This window comes from Dromiciops gliroides, chromosome 5, assembly GCF_019393635.1.
Source record: "Dromiciops gliroides isolate mDroGli1 chromosome 5, mDroGli1.pri, whole genome shotgun sequence".
Classification (NCBI taxonomy): domain Eukaryota; kingdom Metazoa; phylum Chordata; class Mammalia; order Microbiotheria; family Microbiotheriidae; genus Dromiciops; species Dromiciops gliroides.
Genome location: NC_057865.1, coordinates 218,080,515 through 218,105,737, shown reverse-complemented (window position 1 = coordinate 218,105,737; position 25,223 = coordinate 218,080,515). Strand labels below are relative to the sequence as shown.

Sequence of the window (25,223 nt, the reverse complement as noted above, 5' to 3'; positions counted from 1 at the left end):
GATCTCTGAGTCTCAGTTCTGTTTCAGTCTCCGGAGCTCAACATTTCCCCCAGAAAAAGGGCCTAATAGCAGAACAGAGACTTTTTACATAGTCACAGACCGACTCTGCATGGGGTGAGGTTCAGTGGGGAGAGATGAGTCTGAAGGAGGTCAGAGTAGAGTTAAATGGGTTCACCAAAGAGTCAAGAAGAGGAGAGACTGACTTGTAAAGGGGAGATGACCTGGGAGAGAATTGAGGGTCAAGGAACTGGAGGTAAAGAAGAGGAGGAAGAGATTAGGTAACTTTCCCAGGGTCATAGAGTAGTCAATCTGTGTCAGAGCAGGATTTGAATCCAGGTCTTCCTGCCTCAGAGGCCCAATCTTTACTCCTCCATACATACACATCAGAAAATACGGCAGATGTATAGACAGGCAGGTAATACAACATTCTAAACCATTGGAATGAGCTTTGAGGACTATAAGCATGTCCTTTCAACCTGAAAGATGCTTCTCACTCAGAATTGGGTCAGCAGTATTCTGGGAATCTTCCTGAGACATAAAGAATTCGGGCGGGGGCAGCTAGGTGGCGCAGTGGATAGAGCACCAGCCCTGGAGTTAGGAGTACCTGAGTTCAAATCTGACCACAGACACTTGACACTTACTAGCTGGGTGACCCTGGGCAAGTCACTTAACCCCAATTGCCTCACTAAAAAAAAAAAAAAAGAATTAGGGTGTAGAGAAAGGAGGAAAAGGCAGAGAGAGGATGGTGGTAGAGGGATGAATGGCTTCTGGGGTCAAGTGTGAGCGTGACTCAGTCACAGCCCAGAATCTGCTTCAAGGGACGGATAAGGAGAGACAATTGCTGACACTGAGGAGATGCAAGGAGGAGCTGTCCTGAGGAAACAGAGCAGCGAGACTTTGTTGTCTTTCCCCAGTCTGGACCTGTCTGACTGACCCCTCCCTCCAGAGGTGAGGCTGCGTTAGCCAAGGTTCAGTTCAACAATAATTCAACATTTATTGGGAGATAGATACAAAAGGGAGCTTTCTTCCTCCCGAATCTCCTAATGGGCTTGCTTTTGTATTCCAGGTGAAGGGATGTCTGAAAGAGGAAGAAAACTGAGCAAGAACTTCCCAACCTTGACCCTCCCACACCTTCCCAGCCCAGCTCTCCAAACTGGGGAAGTGGCAAGTGTAAGAACAAGCCAAATGGCCAAGGAGGCCGCTGGCCAGCAGGCCTCCCTTTCTGGGCAGTGTGAATGAATGCTGGCCTCAAAACCCTAAGGGAATAGCAGCCTCGAACGAGGAGGGCAGGAGAGGGAGCCTTGGCTGGAAGAGTGACCCAGAGAATAGTTAAGTCAAGTTTGGGAATCGTTAGCATAATAAAGGCTGGTTTTCGTTTTCTTTTTCTTTTTCTTCTTAGTGAAGTGGGGTGGGGCTTTAGGGATTGGAACACATTACACTGACTCCTGTACTCACATAGAAACACACCATGATATAGACTAAAATAGTTGTGCGTGACTTAAAAGTCCAAGAAGGCTCATTTTCAGAGTGTTAAAGGTAAATAGACTAACTGTGGTTCTGAACATATCTGTGTTCAATTCAACAAACATTTATTAAGCACCTACTATGTGTTAAGTGCACCTAAGTTAAGATTCCAGATCTCCATCATTAAAAGGTGTGTCTACACTAACCAAGACTAAATGACAGGCAATGCTGCCTTCCAAGAACTCACACACACACACGAACACGCACACGCACACGCACACACACACACACCCTCTGCATCTGCATTCCAGGGAATGGTCAAAAAGCCTCAGCAGCAAGACTCTGGTCTCAAATTATCCCTCAAGATCTACTCATCAGTATTTCTGTGTATCACTGTGTGTACACAGTGGTCCTGTCTATTTCGCACAGAGCCTGCTCGAGGAAGAACTGCTCCATACTCAGTTCAGTCCATCCAGTCGCATCCCGCAAAAAGATCTCTGACCCGGTGGTCCCTCAGTTCACCCCTAGGGTAGAATATTCCCCGGTTTCACTAGATAGTTTAATGCTTTGGTTTCTGTTAAAATGCAAATGTACTTGGGTGGGGTCACTTATAAACTGTTATCAGCCATTTTCACCTGAGGGCCTCGCTTAAGCTTTAGTTTCCTGCTTTCCCTCTCGGCCACCGTCCGGAATCTAATGAGATAATGTCTATGAAAGCCTTTGTTGTACAAATGCAAAGTGTTATTATTTATGTCCGCCCAGGGAGTGATTGTGCACACTTGTTGAAGAGCAGCCTGAATTTCTCCCAGCGTTTGTAGCTCTGGGTTTGAGAGAGCTGAATTGGAGGAATACAAAAGGGAGGGGAGCGGAGAAAACAAAGGAGGGAGGAAAAGGAGGGCTGTAGGGCTCCAAGACCCTCTCCCCATTTAGGAGGGGAGAGGATACCAAATGGAGTCCTGTTTAGATGTGTGTGTGTGTGTGTGTGTGTGTGTGTGTGTGTGTGTGTGTGTGTGTGTGTAGTGCATCAAACTGGCCAAGAATGGCTCTGGGTGTGCTCAGCTTTCTTCACAGAGGCTGACTTGTAGAGGGTCTATGCGAAAGCTCAGGGGAAGGGACACCGGCAATGGCTTACACTTCCAGACTGTGTAGAATGATAGCTGGGCTTTGCCACTAATTTGGGATGAACATGACCCTGAGCAGGTCACTCTGCAGGCCTCATCTTCCTCCGCTGGAAAATGGAAGGGGTTGGACCAGATAGTCTCGTAAGATTCCTCCTAGCTCATCATCTATGTGAAAATGGATACCCAGTTATCCAGGTAACCAGAACAACTGTCTTCACTAACAATCCTTTGCCCTCTGTGAGACCCAAGAGTAAACCCAGCTGGACATGCAGGGAATTAGCAACCCGGAAACCAATCAAAGACTTATCCCGCCGCAGGATATGTGACCTTATCTACAGCTATTCTCTCACTTTGGAGAAATCCTTTTCTGCATAATCAAGACTGGAACAGAACTGCTGCCTTCTGATTGTTTATCAAAGGTCACATCCTGCACCCCTGGAATTTCTCCTACACTTCCCCTCCCTTTGGGAATGGGCCTTTCTAAACCCACCTTTCCTCCAGATTTCTTGTTTGCCTTGGTTAAAAATGTATAAAACCTATTGCATGGTGTCCTCTTCCTATTTGGCAATAGGTTGAATAGCACCCATTATCATGCTTGAGTTTCTTTCCTGCTTAATAAAACTTTTCTTTAAATTTTGACAGGTATTGTCTTTTTCTGGTTTTCCTTCCCTTTTAGGAAGAAGAGTATTTAAATCTCAAGAATTGGCTTTTGGGGGGGGGGGTTCCGGTCTTCCCCTTTGGGGAATGAGAGATCTAAATTCCATTTAAGAGAGATTTGCCTGGATTTACATCTATGATTCAACTGGTACAACTCCCTCCTTTCGCAGCTAAGGAAACTGAGACATAAGTGACTTGCCCAAGGTCATAAAGAAAATAGGTGTTTTTTATACCATGCCTCCCTCTGAGGATCACAATGGGCTTTCCTCACAGCCACCCTAGTAATATTATCATTAGCTTGGAAAATTAGCAATATGGCAGAGGAGGAAGAAAGCTGGTCTCAGAGTCAGGGAGGCTTGGGTTCAAGTCCTCCCTCTACCTTGTCATGGTGATCCTGGGAAAGTCACAACCCCTCTGTGCTTCCAGGCAACTCAATAAGACCTTGAGTTGCTAAGAAGATGCTGGTCTGCTTCCTTATAGAAAAGGTTCCTACTGACAAAATCACAGGTCCTGTTAACATAGTGCACAGAGCACTGGACCTAAATTTGAACCTGAGTTCAAATTCAGCCTCAGACATTTACAAGTTATTTGACCCCAAGTCAATTACATAATTCCTCTGTGCCTCAGTTTCCTCATCCGTGTTGTAAAAATGATATTTAATAACTAATATCTTGGGGAGATTCAGTTTTCTCCCTTCTTTGAAAGTCCTAACTCCATCCCCACCCTCCAACTTCTCCAATTTTTTCCTTCTAGATGAGATTAACTCCCTTTCAATCTAGGTCAGCCCATCTCATCCTTTTAAGGAATTTGAAGTAGAAAAGCTCATTGTGTTCTATTCAAACCTAGGTAGGGACATATCTGTTTGTCAAGATGAAAGGCCTCTTTCCAGGAAGGGGTCCCTCTGCCCACCCATTGAAAAGTGTATATGCGGGGCAGCTAGATGGCGCAGTGGTTAAAGCACCGGCCCTGAATTCAGGAGTACCTGAGTTCAAATCCGGCCTCAGACACTTGATACTTACTAGCTGTGTGACCCTGGGCAAGTCACTTAACCCCCATTGCCTGCAAAAACAAAAAACAAAAAACAAAAAAAAAGAAAAGTGTATATACATACTTTTGGGGCAGCTAGGTGGTGCAGTGAATAGAGCACCAGTCCTGGAGTCAGGAGGACCTGAGTTCAAATCCAGCCTCAGACACTTAACACTTGTGTGACCCTAGGCAAGTCAGTTAACCCCAATTGCCTCACCAAAAAAAAAAGAAAAAGAAAAGTGTATATACATACTTTGAATTGATAGCACAAGGCTGAGTATAGACCTTCATTTTAATATAGCCCACCCTTCCCTCCAAATACCTCACCTACCTTTGTTTAAATCCTAGCTTCTTCTTCTTCTTTTTTTTTGGTGAGGCAATTGGGGTTAAGTGACTTGCCCAGGGTCACACAGCTAGTAATTTGTCAAGTGTCTGAGATCAGATTTGAACTTGGGTCCTCTTGACTCCAGGGATGGTGCTCTATCTACTGTGCCACCTAGCTGCCCCAAACCCTAGCTTCTTAAATTGTGGGTTGTGACCCCATATGGGGTCATATAACTGAATGTGGGGGTTCCAAAAAATTTGGCAACAGTAAAAGGTTATACCTATACACCCAAAGTTGCATAAAAATTTCTTGGGCAAAAAGGGGTCATGAATGGAAAAAGTTTAAGAAACTCTGGATTAAACTATACATAAACCAGGCAGCTAGGTGGCGCAGTGGATAGAGCACCGGTCCTGGAGTCAGGAGGACCTGAGTTCAAATCCAGCCTCAGACACTTGACACTTACTAGCTTGTGTGACCCTGGGCAAGTCACTTAACCCTCATTGCCCAACCCCCCCCCAAAAAAAAACTATACATAAACCCCTGCAATCTGTTACCTAGAGTCCTAATTCAGGAATAGGCTGGGTAGTACTCATGATCATATTCAATTTTCTTCCTTGCTTAATAAAACCCTTATTTAATTTTCACAGGCATTGTCTTTCCCTGGTTTCCTTCTGATGTAGGAGGCAAAAAAGGGGTTAGCAGAAAAACCTAAGACCCAAGCTCTAATTTAGATATGAGCTCTAAGAGGGACTCAGAGCCCAGTTAATGGATAACTTCTTCATTAATAATAAGTCAGGGCCTAGCTTCTCCCACACCCACATTATTCAGTACCCATAACAAGATCATAATAAGAACATAAAGAGGCAGGTCAGAGAGACTGTAACAACAATGATCAAATGACAGGGTATAGAAACTCAAACTAGAAATAAATGAAAAATGAAGATATTTTGAAACAAGCCATGGGAATCAGAAAGAGACATGTGCAGAAAAGGCCAAATTTGTCCCCAGATTCACCTTATGACACATAAAACCCCCAAAACACACCTCCACGGAAAAAGGTACCTGCCTCAGGGGTAGGCTTAAGCCTTCAGGAACTCCAAATTAGGATAGGCCCTCCTCTGTACCTCCCTAAGGTGGAGAGTATTATAATGAGACTGATAACTAAATATAACTATCTTTCCTTTCCCTATTCGAGAGATACCTCTCCACTGTTCTGATTCTCTCCCTGTGTTCACTCACAGTATTGCAATAAAATTTGGGAAACTGAGTTACTGAGTCTTGTAATTCTTTTGGGACAACTCGATCAATTTGACCCTAATTCCATCCCATATCACTTTCCCTTTAGGAAGAAGGGGATTTAAATCTCAAGAACTGGCCTTGGTTTTTCCCCTTTGGGGAAAGAGAGATCTAAATTCCATTAAGAGAGCGCTTGCCTCAGTTTATAATGAAAAGGAGAAAATGACAACACCTAACTCCCAGGGTGGTTATGAAGATTGAGTGAAAAAATATTTGTTAAGCATTTTGCAAACTTTGAAGCTTTATTTGAATGCTACCTATTGCAGATAACATGTAAAAATATAAGTGTATACAAAATAGCTATAAAATATTTATTAGGGTGCCAATTCCAGAACTCTTTCTACTATACCACACTCTGTATGGGGGGGAGGTGTGTGTATGTGTGTGTATGTGACAGGGAATGTGGCAGATAAGTATGGTTAACTCCCATGAATTGTAGAATCCATGGTAGTGTATGGAGCAAACTGCCTCAGTTTACCCAAATAACTCGAGGAGACCACCAAGTCAAGCAGAGACAGATTTATTACATTCCCATAGGAATGGGCAAGTTCAATACCTGAACCGCGCCAGCCAATACATTCCTTGACCTTATATAGGAATGTTGGTCAGAGGGGAAGTCCCCACGCACACTAGGTCGAGCTCACAATCTAACATCCAATCCTGTCTCACCCAGGGTGCGTGTTCAGCTAGTGATCAATGTATGGAGACATGCATACATGTTCCAGGAGCAAGGGGGAAAAGGGGAGGGGGAACAAGGTCAAACCAAAGGAAGAGGAAACAGGGGAGTGACAGTCAGATGTTTCAGATCTCACAGTTTCCACTGACTCCCCTCTCCGGGCCCCTGTCTCTAAAGATATTCAACCTGAATAACAGGAAGAGTCACTCAGGTGCTTCAGCATTGTTAAGGATGATAGGGTTAAAATTTATCTTCAGTTATGTTGGGAAGTCAAAGAAATAGAATAAAGAATAAAAGAATAACACATTGTTGGGACCCTAGGGTCAAGGGGATTCTGCTCTGAGAAAAAGAGACATGTCACTTAACATCTGGTCTCAACTCAATTGCTGCATCCTGTGCCGAGCCCCGTCCTTTCTTCTTGAGTCCCGAGTATTGAATTGGTGGGCAAACTCCCTGACCCACTGACTGGGGTTCTGACACATGATGGATTGCAGACAAAACTAATATGTAGCTGACAAGTGGGGAGACTGAGCAGAAGTAAAAATACTGTTAATTGGCAATAAAACTTAAAGGAGACAGTGAGAATTTGACAAGCAATAAACTTCTAAACGAACTACACTGGGGCAGGGCTGGGTACCTTCCAAACCCCATCCTCAGAGTTTAATCTGACTCAAATCCATAATCATATCATACAGTAGGAAACAATTTTCCTTATTTTCTGCCTAAGGGAAGAAAGGGTATGAGGTTCACAGTTAAGAGTCAACCTTTGGGGCCAGCTAGGTGTATAAAGCACTTGCCCTGGAATCAGGAGGACTTGAGTTCAAATCCGGCCTTAGACACTTGACATCCTCATTGCTCTGACAAAAAAAAAAAAAGTCAACCTTCCCTCCTGGGCCTAGGCCCTAGGTGGTTATAGCTCCCCATCTCCTGTACCCTAACCTCCACAGATCTCTCTAGGTTTCTGTTGACATAAGGTCTGTTTTAGAACAAAGAAAGATCCCTTGAAGAATATTGGTAGACCATTTTCATAAAATACTTCATCATTCTTTATTGGGTTCTATATAAAACAAACTGCAAGGACGACTTCCCTGAGACAAGCAGAAGAATGACCATTCATAGGACACTATAGGACATTAAGAAAACAGAATAGATGCAGGGATATTGATAGAGGTGTCTCATTTCACAATCTAAGGGGAGGAACTTTTTTAAGGAAAGTTAAATGGCTTGCCCAGGGTGACACAATAAGTATCAGAGGCAGGATTCCATTCTAGGTCTTTCTTTTTTTGTTTGTTTTTTGGCAGGGCAATGAGGGTTAAGTGACTTGTCCAGGGTCACACAGCTAGTAAGTGTCAAGTGTCTGAGGCCAGATTTGAACTCAGGTCCTCCTGACTCCAGGGCCAGTGCTTGATCCACTGCACCACCTAGCTGCCCCCCATTCTAGGTCTTTCTGACTCTAAGCTCAACACACCTTCCACTAGGATTCACTGCCTCAAATCCTACCCTTCCTTTAAAATCCAATGCAGGGGGCAGCTAGGTGGCACAGTGGATCAAGCACCGGCTCTGGAGTCAGGAGTTCATGAGTTCAAATCCGGTCTCAGACACTTGACACTTACTAGCTGTGTGACTGTGGGCAAGTCACTTAACCCCCATTGCCCCGAAAAATAAATAAACAAATAAATAAATAAATCCAATGCAAACCCTATTTCCTTGAAGCTTTCCTTCATGTACTCATCCCACAGTTGGAAATGATCCTTCCCCCTTAGGTCCTCTGTGTATTTCAAGCATTTGTCATGCGTTATTCTGTATTATGGTTATTATAGACCAGGCCTCATTCACCTCTTAGCTCCCTGAGGGCAGTAACCAGTCATTTATTTAAACTTTACATTTCTTCCTCATTGCTTAGTAGTGCTCAGCATACATACTGTGCTCAGATGACACATCCCAAACATATAAGGATGAATTCGATCCCTTTTTCTCATAGAGAGGCAGTTAGCATTAGGGCAAGAGTACTGGACTTGGAGCCAGGAGACCTGAATTCTAGTCTTTTCTCCATCATGGACCACTAGGGGAAAAAAAATCACTTAACCTCTCTGAGCTTCAGTTTCCTCATGTGTAAAAGAGAGACAAAAATATTTGGACTACCTACCTCATGATATTCTTGTGAGAAAAATGCTTTGGAAACTATACATGTGAGTTATTATAGTACTTATAATAGACTTGAGGGTCCCGGGACTAAGGCCCACTCCCTCACTAAGGGACTCTAGCTCTGGGCTCCAGGGGATTGGGTCCAGTCCTGGCAGACCCCGGCTACTAAAGAGAGAAGGAGTTGGGCTTTTTCTAACCATCTCTCATTATACTGAAGTTCCAGAACTTCACGGAAGATCTCTTAAGGCCTAGGCTTGTTTCATGCATGTATGGGGTTCAGGAGTATGCTGACAAATGTGGAATAACAGGGTTCTGAAAAAAAATATATACAGAAGACCCATTGTTAAGTTTAACCTGCGTTATTAACATGATACACTTTAAAGTTTAATCTGCAATGTTAGCATTTTCTCCATCATTTTCTTAACTCTAGACAGTCAACAAAATAATCAATCAAGCCCTAATTAGTAGCATTTGTAAATTTCCAAGGTAAATGCTTACACTGAAAATTTATCAGGCTACCCTTGATAGGGACTCTCCAAAAGGGATCAACAGAGTCCTTTCCTATTGAAACATACTAGCCACCTAAAAAGAAGAACTGATATTGATGGAACAGACTGAAGCATCTTAATTTTCACTTTCTTTCATTTTTTTCTTTTATTCAAGTTTTCTTGTACAAAATGACTAATGTGGCAATGTTTTACATAATCACACATGTATAACCCATATGTGATTGCTTGCTGCCTCAAGGAGGGAAAGAGGGATAGAAATTGGAACTCAAAACTATAAATAAAAATGTTTATTACAAAAACAAACACAACAAAAAACCAGAGTCCTTTCTAGAAAGGAGCTCAACGTACAAAGTAGATCACGCGTGAAACTGCTATTTACTTATTTCACTCAAAAAAAAAAAGACTCATAAGTATGGATTGATAAGTACATAAAATCATGAAAAAGTAAGTTATAATTCCAATTATAATCTCCCAAGAGGACAATACTTGAATTGACATGAAACACTTGGTGGAACTGTTCAACAGATATATCACCCTGATATCGATCTTATGCTGTCTGAGGAATTCACTCAATGTCCAATATCTTCTGGCAAGCCAGAACATGACTTAAGTTCATCCTCTTCGGGGGTGGCATCTTTTCTGAGGATAGTCGAAACGACTGCCAGTCACTCAGATTTCTCAATGGCTTGAGACCCCCTCAAGTACATGAGGTAGACGACAAGACTAGAAACACCTGTCTCAGGATTGCTATTCAGTCATCTGTATTAAGGTAAACAAACACACAGGGAAAGACAACCAGAGACCAGAGGGCCAGGCACAGGCTCACCTAGACAAACCTAGGCTTCCAAGACCATGTGTGAGCAGCCTTCATAACTTCTGGAGTTGGAGGGCAGGAGACAAGGCGGAGAAAGTTTCTTCCCTCCCTCCTTAGGAAGTCCAAGGGTCCCAAGACATATTTAGAAGAGAAAAAAAAAAAAGAAATCAAGAGCAGAAATTGTCTCTTCTTTTTTGAGGGGCAATGAGGGTTAAGTGACTTGCCCAGAGTCACACAGCTAGTAAGTGTCAAGTGTCTGAGGTCAGATTTGAACTCAGGTCCTCCTGAATCCAGGACAAGTACTTTATCTACTGCACCATCTAGAGCTCCCCCACTCCTCACCCCCAGTAGGCAGTTCTTGCTGACTAGTGGCTGATCCTCTATCACAACCCCCAGTCATGGAGTCAAGAGGAGGGGATGAGGCAGCACATGGGAACCAACCAGAAGCCTCAAGTTGTAAATGCATTTTATCATAAGTCGAAAGCACGCTCCTTTTGGGGTGGCAAAGAATTGGAAATTGAGGGGATGCCCATTGTTATGGGGGGAAATTAGGTGGGGGGTTGGGGTAGGGGTCCTTAGGAATTCCTCTTTAAAGAATTACACCCTCTTACACACAAATCCAATAGAATAAAATAATATTTTATAGGCGCTAAGGGAAGGAAACCAAGAGAGAAGTTCTTGGACTTCTTCTCAAGAGGAGAAGGCATGGCACAGAGGTGTGGCTCTCTGAGATACCTTTCTCCCTAAGCAGGAGACGGGGAAATCCTTTTATAGAGGACTGAAGGTGGTCCAATGAGGTGATCATCTTACTGTGGAAAGTTCCCTTATTGGGGAGGACCATCCCCCACTGGTGGTGGCTAAGGGAAGTTGGGTGAGGGGCAGCTCCAGATCTCTCAAGCCATCTTTCTCCCTCCTCCTCCCCCACAAAGGCAGCAGCCACACCTAATCTTATCTCCCCAGGGGTGAGGGAGACTGGAATGACTGGTGGTGGTCCTGGATCTAACTCAGTCCTAATCTGGTGCCACTTATTTCTTTAGGTGTGTCTGTCCTTTGGTTTAGTTTCTCAAGGAGAAGGTTCTTTGATGTACCCCCAGAAAACTTATGAGTTACCCCTGGCTCATAATGCCCATCAATTGAGGAATGGCTAAACAAGTTGTGGTATATGAATATAATGGGATACTGTAAGAAATGATAAGAAGAGGGATTTCAGAAAACCTGGAAAGACTTACATGAATTGATGCTGAGTGAAATGAACAGAACCACGATAACATTGTATACAGTATCAACAATATTGTGTGATGATCAACTGTGACAGATAACTCTTTTCAGCAATACAATGATCTAAGACAATGCCAAAAGACTTATGGTGGAAAAAGCTCTCCATACTCAGAAAAAGAACTATGGAGTCTGAATGCAGACTGAAGCATACTATTTTTGCTTTTGTTGGGGTTTTTTTGTTATTGTTCTTGTTTATTCTTTCTTGCATTTTTTCCCTTTTGTTCTGATTAATGTGGAAATATGTTTAATATGTTTGTAATGTATAACCTATAACAAATGGCTTACTGGGTTCGGGAGTGGGGAGAAAAATTTCTTATGAGAAAAATTTGGAACTCAAAAAATTACTTTACGTGTAATTGAGAAAGAAAAAATAATAAACAATAAACAATAATATTTTTTTTAGTCTAAAGCACGTTTCTCACTAGAAGTGGTCAGCTCTTTATTTCTGGATGCGAGCTCAGTCAGTACTCCATGGAAAGTGTCTCATTCAGAACTGAATCATCTAAAGTGACCAAAGGACAGACCTAACTCTACACATGTTCTATAGTATAGCCATTATTACAACCTCATGGAAGATCAAGGCTGGAAGGGATCTTGTCCAGTAGTTCCCATTTAGTTAAGTGACTTGCCCAGGGTCACACAGCTAGTAAGTGTCAAGTGTCTGAGGCAGGATTTGCAATTAAATTTGCAATTAAATGAGACAACTGATGTTTTTAACTTGGTCATTTTAACTGTATTTGCAAGATATCTGCATGATGGTAAAGTGGAAGAGGATATGTTGTTTTGTCATCAGTTCACAAGAGAAGACATTTTTTATCTACTTCAAACAAATACGTTGACAGAAAATAAATTAATTGGTCCTTTTGTGAAGTTTGCACAGATGGAATAAAATTGATGTGTTATTTCAAGTATTACAAAAAAATTAATGGAATATAATATGTTCACACTGCAGCATACATGGACAAGTTTTGGCACCAATAGAAATGCCACAACTTAAAAGATTGTTAGATGATACTGTCAGAATAATTAATTTTATAAACTCAATACCCACTAACTCAATTATTTACCATTTTATACTGAAAGATAGGCAAGGAACACGTTACACTTCTAGCACAGAGATATTGTGACTTTCCCATGGCAGTTATTATTGGGCAATTTAAATGGAGAGGAGAGTTTGTTGCCTCTTCGGTCATCATCCCTTTCACCTGAGTGAGTGTACAAGTGATATGAAATGGTTACAAAGATGACCATATTTGGCTGCCTAGTAGTTAAGAATGTTAATAATAAATAGTATCTAATCTTTTAAAAAATTAATGAACTGAGCACATCAATATAGAGTACAAATACTAACAAATTCAATATTCAAAACAAAGTAAAAAGGTATGATTAAGAAACCAATATTTGGAGGCCACACTATTGATAACAGAACTGAGTGCTTTATGACATTAATTATTTTTTATTAGAAAATGAACCACTTTGGATCAGGTTGTCAAGCAAGATGTTAATGATCATCTGAAATTTTTAGAAGTGACTTTCGTTTTTTGTTTTGTTTTGGGTTTTTTTGTGAGGCAATTGGGGTTAAGTGACTTGCCCAGGGTCACACAGCTAGTAAGTGTTAAGTGTCTGAGGCTGGCTTTGAACTCAGGTCCTTCTGAACCCAGGGCCAGTGCTCTATCCACTGTGCCACCTAACTGCCCCAGAAGTGACTTTCAATGAATATTTTTCTGAAATTTCCAATGAATTAAATCGTATTCACAACCCATTTGATAAGATTTTTTATGTCCCTGGCTGATGAATCGACAATGGATTTTTTAAAGAACATTTAATTGACATATCAACAGATTTTGTACTATAAACATCATTCAAAAAGGTAGCCTTGCACATTTTTGGCTAAAAATAATGAATTTCCATCTCTCAGCCAGAAAGCTTGTAAAATTCTCCTATTTTCCATCACATATTTTGAGTGTTTTCATTTTATTCTTGTCTTAAATACAGAAATAAATTTGATGCAGGCTAGATTTGAGATTGTGTTTGGTGTTGAACCAAATATTGTAAATCTTTGTTCAAATAAAAAGTTCAACATTAAAATTAAGTTTATATGTGATTATTATATTATGTTAAATATACTCCAGCTTATTTCATTAAAATATTATTAATATTTGACACAATTAATAAAACAAAGACTATATGAAGTCATAGATAAGTATATGAGGTCTTGCTGGATTACTTTTTTATTTCTTGCTGAAACATAAAACATTCATAATTATTTAATAATTAGAGTTTATAACTTTATAATTAAAGTTTTCATAATTACAAGTAGAATTTTTCTATTTTATAGCAACAAACATCTTAATTTGGAGTCTTTGGGGGCAAAAGTTATCATTGTAGTTATTATAAGCATTTAATCTAGAAGGTCATTATAAATATTATATTAAACTACCCTGGATACCCTTTGATCCAGTAATATCACTACTAGGCCCATACCCCAAAGAGATCAGAGGAAAAAAAGTAAAAGACCTATATTTTTGTAGTGGCAAAGAATTGAACATTTGAGAGGATGCTCATCAATTGGGGAATGATTGAACAAGTTGTGGTATATGATTATTATGAAATATAATTGAGCAAGAAATGAAGAGCAGAATATTTTCAGAAAAACCTGAGATTTACATGAACTGAAGCAAAGTGAAATGAGCAGAACCAGGAGAACATTATGTATAGTAACAGCAATATTGTAAAATGATCAACTGTGGATGACTTAGCTATTCTCTGCAATGCAATGATCTAAGACTATTCCAAAATCCTATGACAGAAAAAGCTATCCACCTCCAGAGAAAGAATTGATGAAATCTGAATGCAGATTGAAGTATGTTTTTTTCCGTTTTTTGTTCTTGGGGTTTTGGGGTCTGCATTTTATTTTGTAACATGGCTAATATGAAAATGTTTTGCAAGACTGCAATTGTATAATCTATATCAAATTGTTTGCCTTTTCAAGGAGGGAGAAGGAGAAAAAGGGAGGTAGGGACAGAATTTGGAACTTAAATTTTTTTTAAATTTTGAACTTAAGTACAAAATGAGAAAAGAAAGAAAAAACCATTGCCATGTACACAGCAGAACATAGGAAAGGATTCAATATAAAACAATAAATTTCCATTTCACCTAGCTGCCCCCTCTAGCAGCTCTTTTTGTGGTGGTTAAGAATTGGAAATCAAACCCGGGGCAGCTAGGTGGCTGAGTAGATAGAGCACTGGCCCTGGAATCAGGAGGACCTGAGTTCAAATCCAGCCTCAGACACTTGACACTTAACTAGCTGTGTGACCTTGGGCAAGTCATTTAACCCCCATTGCCCTGCAAAAAAAAAAAAAAAAGAATTAGAAATCAAAGGAAGGTCCACCAATTGGGGAATGGCTAAATAAAATGTGGTATATGATGATGATGGAACATTATTGTGCTATAAGAAATGACAAGCAGGATGACTTCAGAAAGGCCTGGAAATGGGGGCAGCTAGGTGGTACAGTGGATAAAGCATTGGCCCTGGATTCTGGAGAACCTGAGTTGAAATCTGGCCTCAGACACTTGACACTTACTAGCTGTGTGACCCTGGGCAAGCCACTTAACCCTCACCGCCCCACAAAAAAAAAGAAAGAAAGAAAGAAAAGAACAAAAAACAGAAAGGCCTGGAAAGACATATGAAATGATGCATAGTGAAGTGAGCAGAACCAAGAGATCATTGTGCACAAAGACAGCAATATTACTTGATGAAGAACTGTGAATGAATTGCCTATTCTCAATAATACAATGATCCAAGACAATCCCAAAAGGACTATTGATGAAACATACTATCCACCCCCAAAGAAAGAACTCATATTGATGGAACAGGCTGAAGCATGCTATTTTTCACTTTCTTTCATTTTTTTCTTTTAATCAAGTTTTCCTGTATAAAATGACAAATATAGTAATGTTTTACATAATCATACATGTATAACCTATATCTGTTTGCCACCTCATGGAGGGAAGAGGGGAGGGAGGGAAAGAGAGATATAAATTAGAACCCAAAACTATAAATTAAAAAAACTGGGGTTGTCCATGATTCCCAGTTATATTAGCATTAGCCCTGGATTCAAGAGGACCTGAGTTCAAATACGGCCTCAGACACTTGATACTTTCTAGCTGTGTGACCCTGGGCAAGTCACTTAACCCTCATTGTCCCACAAAAATAATAAAATAAGTAAAAAATAAGTAAATAAATTAGTTATATTGGCATCACCAGAAGGGGGAAAAACAGTTTTATTAAAAAGATGGGGGGGGGGGCAGCTAGATGGTGCAGTGGATAGAGCACCGGCCCTGGAATCAGGAGTACCTGAGTTCAAATCCGGCCTCAGACACTTGACACTTACTAGCTGTGTGACCCTGGGCAAGTCACTTAACCCCAATTGCCTCACTAAAAAAAAAAAAAAAAAAAAAAGATAGTGGGGGCAGCTAGGTGGTACAGTGGATAAAGCACTGGCCCTGGATTCTGGAGGACCTGAGTTCAAATCCGGCCTCAAATACTTGATACTTACTAGCTATGTGACCCTGGGCAAGTCACTTAATCCCCATTGCCCTGCAAAAAAACAAAAAGACAAAAAAAGATGGGTCACTGTTTCAGGGAGAAGTTTGGAGTCATTAAAGCACTACATAATATCCTAAAGAAAGTCAGTTCATTCTCTTCCTCTCCTGTTGAACTCTGGGTCCAATTTATTGTTCTTCTGTGCACCTGTCCTGGGGAGCTATGTGGCACCATAATGGTTAGAGCACCAGGCACAGAGTCAGGAAGCCTCATCTTCCTAAGTTCAAATCTGGTCTCAGACACTTAGTAGCTGTGCCACCCTGGGCAAGTCACTTAACCCTGTTTGTCTCAGTTTCCTCATCTGTAAAATAAGTTGTAGAAATAACAAACCATTACAGTATCTTCACCAATAAAACCCCAAATGGGGATACAAAGAGTCAAACATGACTGAAAAAAGATTGAACAATGTCTGTCCTAAATAGATGTACAGACAAGTTCAAGGGTGTGATGGTAAATGTTTAACATTTGGCTCCTGGGGAGGTAGTGGTGGGGGGGAAGTATGCATTTTTTAGTTTAATTTTCATTATTAAGATTTTTTCCATCACTTTCTTGCATAGACTAGCAACAAAACAATAAATCAAGCCTTGATTTGTAACACTTTCTGATGTTACAGATGTAAAAGCTCACCCTGGAAAATTAACAATCAGCTCTCACAAGCTGGTTAGGAGCTGGCTCCATTTCACATACCCCTGGACAAGAACTATACCTTTTTTTGTGGTTAAATCTATGAATCTTTTTCTCAAAAAAAAGTTGTTAAAAATGTATAAAACAGGGGCAGCTAGATGGCGCAGTGGATAGAGCACTGGCCCTGGAGTCAGGAGTACCTGAGTTCAAATCCGACCTCAGACACTTAATACTTAACTAGCTGTGTGACCCTGGGCAAGTCACTTAACCTCAATTGCCTCACTTTAAAAAAAATGTGTAAAACACACAGAATTACAGTTTTAAATATTTTATTTTCCAACTACATGTAAAATCAATTTTTAGCATTAATTTTTAAAATTTTTGAATTCCAAATTCTCTCCCTACTTCCTTGAGAAGGCAAGCAATTTGATATGGACTACACATGTACAGTAATGCAAAACACATTTCCATATTAGTCATGCTGTGAAAGAAAACATACACACACAAAGAAAAATAAAGTAAAATAAAGTATGCTTCAATTTGCATTCAAACCCTATCAGTTCTTTCTCTGGAGATGGATAGCATTTTTCATCATGAGTCTTTAAGAATTGTCTTGGATCATTGTATTGATCAGAATAGCTTTGTCTTTCACAGTTGATCATAATTACAATATTGCTGTTACTATGTACACTGTTCTCATTCTGTGTGCTTCACTTTACATCAGTTCAAATAAGTCTTCCCAGATTTTTCTTTTTTTTTTCTTTTCTTTTTTTTTTTTTGGTGAGGCAATTGGGGTTAAGTGACTTGCCCAGGGTCATACAGCTAGTAAGTGTCAATTGTCTGAGGCCGGATTTGAACTCAGGTACTCCTGAATCCAGGGCCGGTGCTCTACCCACTGTGCCACCTAGCTGCCCCCCCAGATTTTTCTGAAACCACTCTGCTCATCATTTCTTACAGCACAATAATATTCCATCATAATCATATACTGCAACTTGTTCAGCAATTCCCCATTTAATGGGCATCTCCTCAATATCCAATTCTTTGCCACTACAAAAAGAGCTGCTATAAGTGTTTTTGTACATGTAGGTCCTTTTCCTTTTTAAAAAAAAATCTCTTTGGGATACAAACCTAGCAGTGGCATTGCTTGGATCAAAGGGTGTGCACAGTTTTATAGCTCTTTGGACATAGTTACAAACTACTCTCCAGAATGGTTGGATCAGTTCACAATTTCACCAACACTGTTTTAGCATCCCAATTTTCCCACATCTCTTCCAACATTTGTCATTTTCCTTTTCTGTCATATTAATAAATCTGATAGGGGTGAGGTAGTACCTCAGAATTGTTTTAATTTTCATTTCTCTCATGGATAGTCATTTAGAGCATTTTTTCATATGACTATAGTTTTGATTTCTTCTTCTGAAAACTGCCTGTTTGTACCCTTTGATCAATTACTTGTATTCTTATATTGACATATATTTGAAAAATGAGGACTTTATCAGGAAACTTGCTGTAAAATTTTTTTCACAGTCATGATCACTATTTCCCTCCACTCTACATTCCCTATTTACCCTTCTCTCTTTCTCCTTTCACTGTCTGTACTCAAAAATGTTTTGCTTCTGACCTCTGTCTCCTCCAACCTACCCTCCCTTCTATTAATCTATGCCCTTATGTTATTCCCTTCCCCTCCTACTTCTCTGTAGGGTAAGATAAATTTCTATATCCAACGGAGTGAAACAGAAGATCACAAAGAAGAGTATACTCTAATAGTTATCATTTTTTTTTAAGTTTCTGGGTCCTAAGTGAAGAATTCCTATTCTACAGGGTGTCTGTCCAAATTCATGCTCTAATCTTTCCAACAGACATTCTTCATCTACTTGGTCTTCCCCGGGTGAATGATTAGGCCAAACACCTTTGAGTACAGAGCTTTTTTTCCTCTTCCAGGAGGCTCCACAATGGCTGTGGCTTCACACAATCAGCACAATGTCATCCGCAAACAGGGGCATCTGGAGGGCCTTGTCATCTACAAAAAAAATCCATCTTTCACTTATGCTCTATGAGAAATGCCCTCCATCACAATGGGGAAGGACTTTGACAAGCATTCATCTTGCTATTTGATGCTTCGTCTCATCCTTATTATCAGAGGGTCATTGAACAGGGCTATTTCTTTACTTATATCTTCTGAGGAATTTTAAGTAATCATGATATGGGGATAGGAGGCACTTTGTTGAAAAAGAGCCTTTGAGATAGGTTTTGTTCTATGAAATCAGATAGGTTTTTGTAATTAACAAATGAGAAACACCAAAAAATCATATATTCTCTGCATCTTTTGGCTAGTTATGAAATAATAAAGGTGTTGAATGTCATTTTCAAAAGCTTACTTATTTCCTATTACCTCATCAAGGATGCTCTAGATTCACATATTGGTGACTCAAAGGTTTTGTACAGATGGGCAAGTAGGCACATAGTCATTGATATTCTTTTGTCATACCTTTTTGTCATACCTTATGATTACTTCCTTCAGAGAGAGATCTTATATATGGGCCCGTAAATGTCCTCACAATTGTATTGACTATGGCAGGGATCTCCTCTATGTGTCCTTGAATAAATGGATGGATGGATGAATAAATGAAAAAAAGCATTTATTATAAGCCCTTATGATGTGGCTAAGTGCTGAGAAAACAGTGGCCAGGGAGGAACATTTTGGAGAAGGAAGTCAGAGAGAATGGTGATGAGGTGAGGGGCAAATTCCCTGTCCAAAAAACAAATCTAAGACCTCTTCTATATGACAGGCCATCCATAGTGCTAGGTAGATCATGCAAGTGTTTGTATTCCATTTTCCATATTAAAAAATGGATGCTCAGAGAATTTGCATCTTGCTAAGGTTACCCAGCAATGGTAAATGGAGGAGCTGTCCAACTTGAACCAGATGGCCTGATTCTTTCTACACTACTAGAGGCTATTAAATTAGGGCCCCTCCCTACAGCAATTGGAGTAAGAGCACCATAAATTCCAAGAATTTGAAAATTACTCGATCAATTTCTCTCATCTATTTTAATTCCATCATTTGGTGACAAATGTTTTCCTCTCAGTGAGTGATTTTGTGGTAGCATGCATTCAAATTAGGGATGAAAAAAGAAACCCAATGCCCAAGATGTGTCCAGAGGAGATTTATTAAAAGCTGGCTAGAAACAGGAGCAGGATGCGTCAGGTCTCCAAATCTGAGGCCATATTGAGTTGATTGGCCTGGCATTGCCCCTTCAAAGATGGTTCCCCAACTTTCCCTTTTCATTAGGGAAAAGTCTCATCTCAGACATATGTAAGAGATTTTCCCTCTTTTGGGGGAGTTCCAGGATGTTAATTAGTGGAACCGCATGTTATACACTAACTCAGCTCCAAGATCAATGCTTTGAAATCTCTTAGCACAGGAATTGGTCAAAAGGAATATGAGTTAGGGGGTGGCTAGGTGGTACAGTGGATAAAGCATCAGCCCTGGATTCAGAAGTACCTGAGTTTAAATCCGGCCTCAGACACTCGACACTTCCTAGCTGTGTGATCCCCCATTGCCCTGCAAAAAAAAAGAAAGAAAGAAAGAAAGAAAAAGAAAAAAGGAATGTGAGTTACCTGATTTGGTCAAGGTTGGCTAATGAGGGACACATGAGGGACACATGAAGGGGGCCTCATTACTGGGCCCATCTGGGCCTTGTCGTTCAGTAGTTTCAGTTGTACCCAACTCTTTGAAACCCTATTTGGAGTTTTCTTAGCAAAGATACTAGAGTGGTTTGTCATTTCCTTCACCAACAGATTCAGTGGATCCATTTTGTCAGGCAATCACAGGTTAAATGACTTGCCCAGGGTCACACAGCTAGGAAGTGTCTGAGGCTAGATTTGAACTCAGGACTTCTTGACTCCAGGCCTGGTACTCTATCCACTATCCCATGCGGGCCCAGATAGACACTTATCTGTGATGCTGTTATTGGGCAAAGAAGGGGAGAATATCTCAACTGATTTTAACAGTGAAATTTAAACAGAAAAAAAAAACACGGGAGGGTGGGGTGACAGCTAAAATAAGATATACTCAACCATAGGTGCTGGGACTGAGGCTGTTGTTAAATTTCAATGTAAGCATTATACCTTGCAAATCAGCACACACTAAAATCAGGACTTGATTTATTTGTGTTATTGATAGTCTAGACTTAAGAAAGTGATGGAAAAAATGTTAATAATGTAATGTTTTAGCTAGCTGCTAAACATTTGCCAACATACCCACAGACACACTCCAGTTAGGAGGTAAGTGCCAGGAGAATGGTTGTCAGTTGCTCTTTCAAGTGAGGAATCAAGGGCCTCATAGAAATGCTTATGTTTTTTTTCTCTAGGATTCTACATGTGAAATGTCAACTCAAATGCCAAAGGGTGGGTGTGGGAAGAAAAAACTTCCAATATTCTAAGGTCTTAACAAAGCCTTACTTACTCATATAGCCATATACAAATGTGTATTTACAAATGTAAAGGTAGAGATTGATTGGCTCAATCTCCTTATCTCCAATCAAAGACACTAAATACATGATGTTCTAACCCTGATACCTTTCTCAGGTGAGAACATCTCTGTTGGTTCAATCAAGAAAAGGCATGTTTTCCATCAGATTGTAAGCTCTTTGATGGAAGGGTTTTTGAGAATTTCTCTCATTCATTCATTCTTTGCTTTTTGCCAGTGCTCAGTACAATGTGTAGCTCATATTGTTATTGCTATTATTGTCCAGTTGTTTTAGCTTTGTCTGACTCTTCATGATCCCATTTGGGATTTTCTTGGCAAAGATACCGTATTGTTTTTGCCATTTCCTTCTCTAGCTCATTTTACAGATGAGAAAACTGAGGCAAGCAAGGTTAAGTGACTTGCTTGAGGTCACACAGCTAGTAAGTGTCTGAAGTCAGATTTGAACTCCGGAAGATGAGTCTCCCTGACTCCAGCCCCAGTGCTCTATGCATTTCATTCCTTCACTACCTATATGCCCCTCACATTAGCACATGAGCAGGCACTTAATAAATGTTTATTGACTGAATGAGAGGTGTAAAAATTCCTTAATCAATTTGGAAGGAATGAAAGTCATTGGATGATAGGATACAGTGCTTGCTACACAGAAAGTTAGTTGGGATTGCCTAAAGATACTCAAGAAAGAGACTTAATGGTTCCCTCAGGATCTTGGATAAAATTACCAGTCAGATAATAATCTAGGATTCTGGTGGGGAGTCTATCCAGTGGTGGAACCAGTTCCAGCCAAGCTCCTCAGGGGTAATTGCTTTGTAAGGATGGAAGATTTATCCACCCATTCTCTTGACCAGAGAATCATCTTGTGAACTTCAAAAGGTGAGAAGATTTGGGCTATCCAATGTTCATCCTAGAAATGTCCTTGGAATAGCTGTGCTTGACTACAGTGTCTGCTCTGAAATCTAATGAAAAACTTGACCTGTTGGGGAAAGGCAGCTTCAAGATTTTACAAGGACCCCAGAAGAAAACTACAAACTACCAAAGGGGAACTTCATGAGGGCTCCCCAGAGGGACAAAAAGGGAGAAAAAACTTGTAGCAGCCAGGAGCTAAGGATTACCCCCCTTGCAATGTGTGTTCTCTAAGCTTGAGCCAACTTTCCCCTGGCCTCCATCTATACTTTCAGGAGAGTATATTTTGTGTCAAACATTCCTATAATGCCACCTTAGGAAATACCATTTTCTAGAAATATAATAATAATAATAATGCTAACTTGCATTTATATAGACATTTAATGAAATGTTATTTCATTTGATTCTCACAACAATTCTGAGAGGTAAGTATTAGCCCCATTTCACAGATGAGGAAACCATGGCTGAGGGTTTAAATGATCTCCCCAGGGTCACACAGCTAATATCTGGTCAGATTTGAGATCAGGTCTTCCTGATTCTGGGTCCAGCAATCTATCCACTTAGATGCCTACCATACCTCCTAACTGCCTAATTAAGCCTGCTGGTTAACTGATATCAACAGCATAATTGATGGGGGAAGCACAATGGTGGGGCTCAGGAACTATTATTGTACTAAAGAAACAACCTCATAAAGCCTGAGGGTTAGCCCCAGAAGACGGATGACAGAAGTAGCCAGCTATTTTCTGGGGATCCAGTAGGAGCCCAGAACTTGCAGTAATACAAGTTCTACAAATAATACATGTGTGTGTGCATATACACATGTGTGTAAATATATGTACATGCATACATAGAGATGTGTATATATACATATGGGTATGTATATATGAACACATATATGTATATATACACACATGAAATGCAAGCTCATACTGGGTACCCAATATAATCACAACCCTGAGGGGCTATGAGGTTGTTTCTTTTATATATATATATATGCACATATGCATACACTTTTTTGAGGCAATCTGGGTTAAATAACTTGTCCAGGGTCACACAGTTAATAAGTACCTGAGGATGGATTTGAACTCAGGTTCTCCTGATTCCAGAGCCAGTGCTCTATCCACTGTCACCTAGTTGCCCCATATGTATACATTCTATAGCAACATCGATTCATTTACATTTCCTCAGTGGTAAATAATAGATAGCATTTGCAGATTAAAAAAAAATTCTAAGAAGTAAAACTATGTGATTATACACAAAATAAGAAAGGGGTCTAGAACTATGGACACCAAACATGACAAAACACGTTGCAGAAATTCTATTGATCCTGATATAATTAATTATAGTTAGCACTTACATAGCATCTATGATGTGCTAGGTGCTTTATAAATATTATCTGATTTGATTCTTGCAACAACCATGGGAGGTAGGTACTATTGTAATTCTATTTTATTGTTGAAGAAATTGAGGTTAAATGACTTTCCTACAGTCATACAGCTAATAGGCATCTGTGGTCACATTGGAACTAAGGTCTCCCTGACTCCAGGGCAGCAGTCTATGCATTACACCACTTAGTTGCTTGCCATTTAGCTTTTCTCTGAAGAGTGAGATCTAGGTTTTCAGGAATGGCAGAATGTCGATTTGTTTTGCCCAACTATTCTCATTTGTTGTAGTGGACAACTTCTAGGGGGCAAGGGGGATGGGATTGGTGGGTAGTGCTGGTGATAAGAGAAAAAAAGAAGGAAGGAAGGAGGAAAGGGAAAATGCAATAACATCAATGAGCCATTAATTAGTAATACACAGAAGAGAGCCAGAGAAAACTCAAAAGTGAACACAGACCCGTAGGACAGTTTTGTCACTGACATGTTCAATTTGATATACATTTTTTTTTTGGTGAGGCAATTGGGGTTAAGTGACTTGCCCAGGGTCACACAGCTAGTAAGTGTCAAATGTCTGAGGCCGGATTTGAACTCAGGTCCTCCTTAGTCCCAAGCCAGTGCTCTATACACTGAGCCACCTAGCTGCCACTGATATACACTTTAAAAAACTACAGTAACAGAATTCCAAAGTTTTATATATAATCCTCTTTTCTGTTTATATTTGTTAGGTTCATAAGAAAAAAAGGAGAAAATTTTTAAAATTATAGCACTTTAGCCAATTATGAATTAAAAGCAAAAATATAACGTTATGTACCACTATGACCCCTATTGAAAAGTTTTATGATCTATGGGATAATTTGAATGCTGTGTCATATATGAACAATAATATGAATGCGATCAATATTTTTCTGTGATCCTTCAGCATATCTTTGTCCTGAGAGGAAAGTGACATTATTAAATAATATGTGAAGTAGGACTTATAGATGTGGATTTAGGTGGGGTCATAGTATACTGGTCTAGGCTCAGTGCCTAAGTTAGGGCTACCACACTACCTCCAACTGTTAAGGGCTAAAATTCTAGCTAGTCTGTCTAAAATATCCAATGAGTGGTCGCCAATAAATTATAAGCTTTAGCAAGAGTTAGACTTTTAAGCATTTATTAAGGAGAATAAGAATTTGGTAAAGAGAGAGAAAAGCCTAGATTCCTATCTATTAAAGGGAGAGCACATTTCTAGCTCCCCTCTCCGCCAGAGTCCTAAGGAAAGAGAGAGAGACCGAGCGCCAGTCTCTTCCTTCCTCCTCCCACTAGCCCGCATCACTTCCTGACGCCAAAGAAAAGACTCCTGGTCTTGCCCTCAAAGACCTTCGCTTCATGGGCGGAACTCTTCTACAGTAAGTCTCCAGCAGGTGGCGTCATTCCAATCGTTACACAACAAAGAACACAGGCTCATCTCAATCATTTTCTTCTTTCCAGGTTCACAAGTTCACAAGGAGTCTAGAGGATATGTTCTTAGATATATAAAAAAATTGCCCCAAATTACAAAACTTGATCTCTCTCTGTCTCTCTGTCTCTGTCTCTTTGTCTCTCTCTCCCTCTCTTTGTCTCTCTCTGTCTCTCTCTCAGTCTCTGTCTCTCTCTCTCTTCTCTCCCTCCCTTCCTGCTCCCCATCTTTTTATCATTGTTATTCTTATCTACCTGCATGGTGCTTGGCCAGAAGTTTTCCCCCAGGCCAAAATAATAGCTTCAGAAACTTGCAGAGTTCTGAGTAACATGTACATACATTCATACCACAAGTCCACCAAGTTTCTGTGACGATTTCTTTGAGGGCAAGGGACATCTTTCCAAGAAGACATAATATTTTTTAGCTTTGGGGTCATCGAGTCCAACTACATCATTTTGCTGATACAGAAA

At 40.2% G+C, this 25,223-nt stretch overlaps 1 protein-coding gene across 1 annotated transcript in view; it reads left to right on the top strand.

Annotated features, from left to right (window-relative positions):
• The window catches only part of BIN2 (bridging integrator 2), a 49,652-nt gene extending 48,272 nt beyond the window's left edge, over window positions 1-1,380 (top strand). The window contains exon 12 of the mRNA XM_043969433.1: window positions 1,067-1,380. Within this exon, the coding sequence (XP_043825368.1) occupies window positions 1,067-1,099 (33 nt within the window). The 3' untranslated portion in view covers window positions 1,100-1,380. The remainder of the gene's footprint in view (window positions 1-1,066) is intronic.
• Window positions 1,381-25,223: the final 23,843 nt, after the last annotated feature.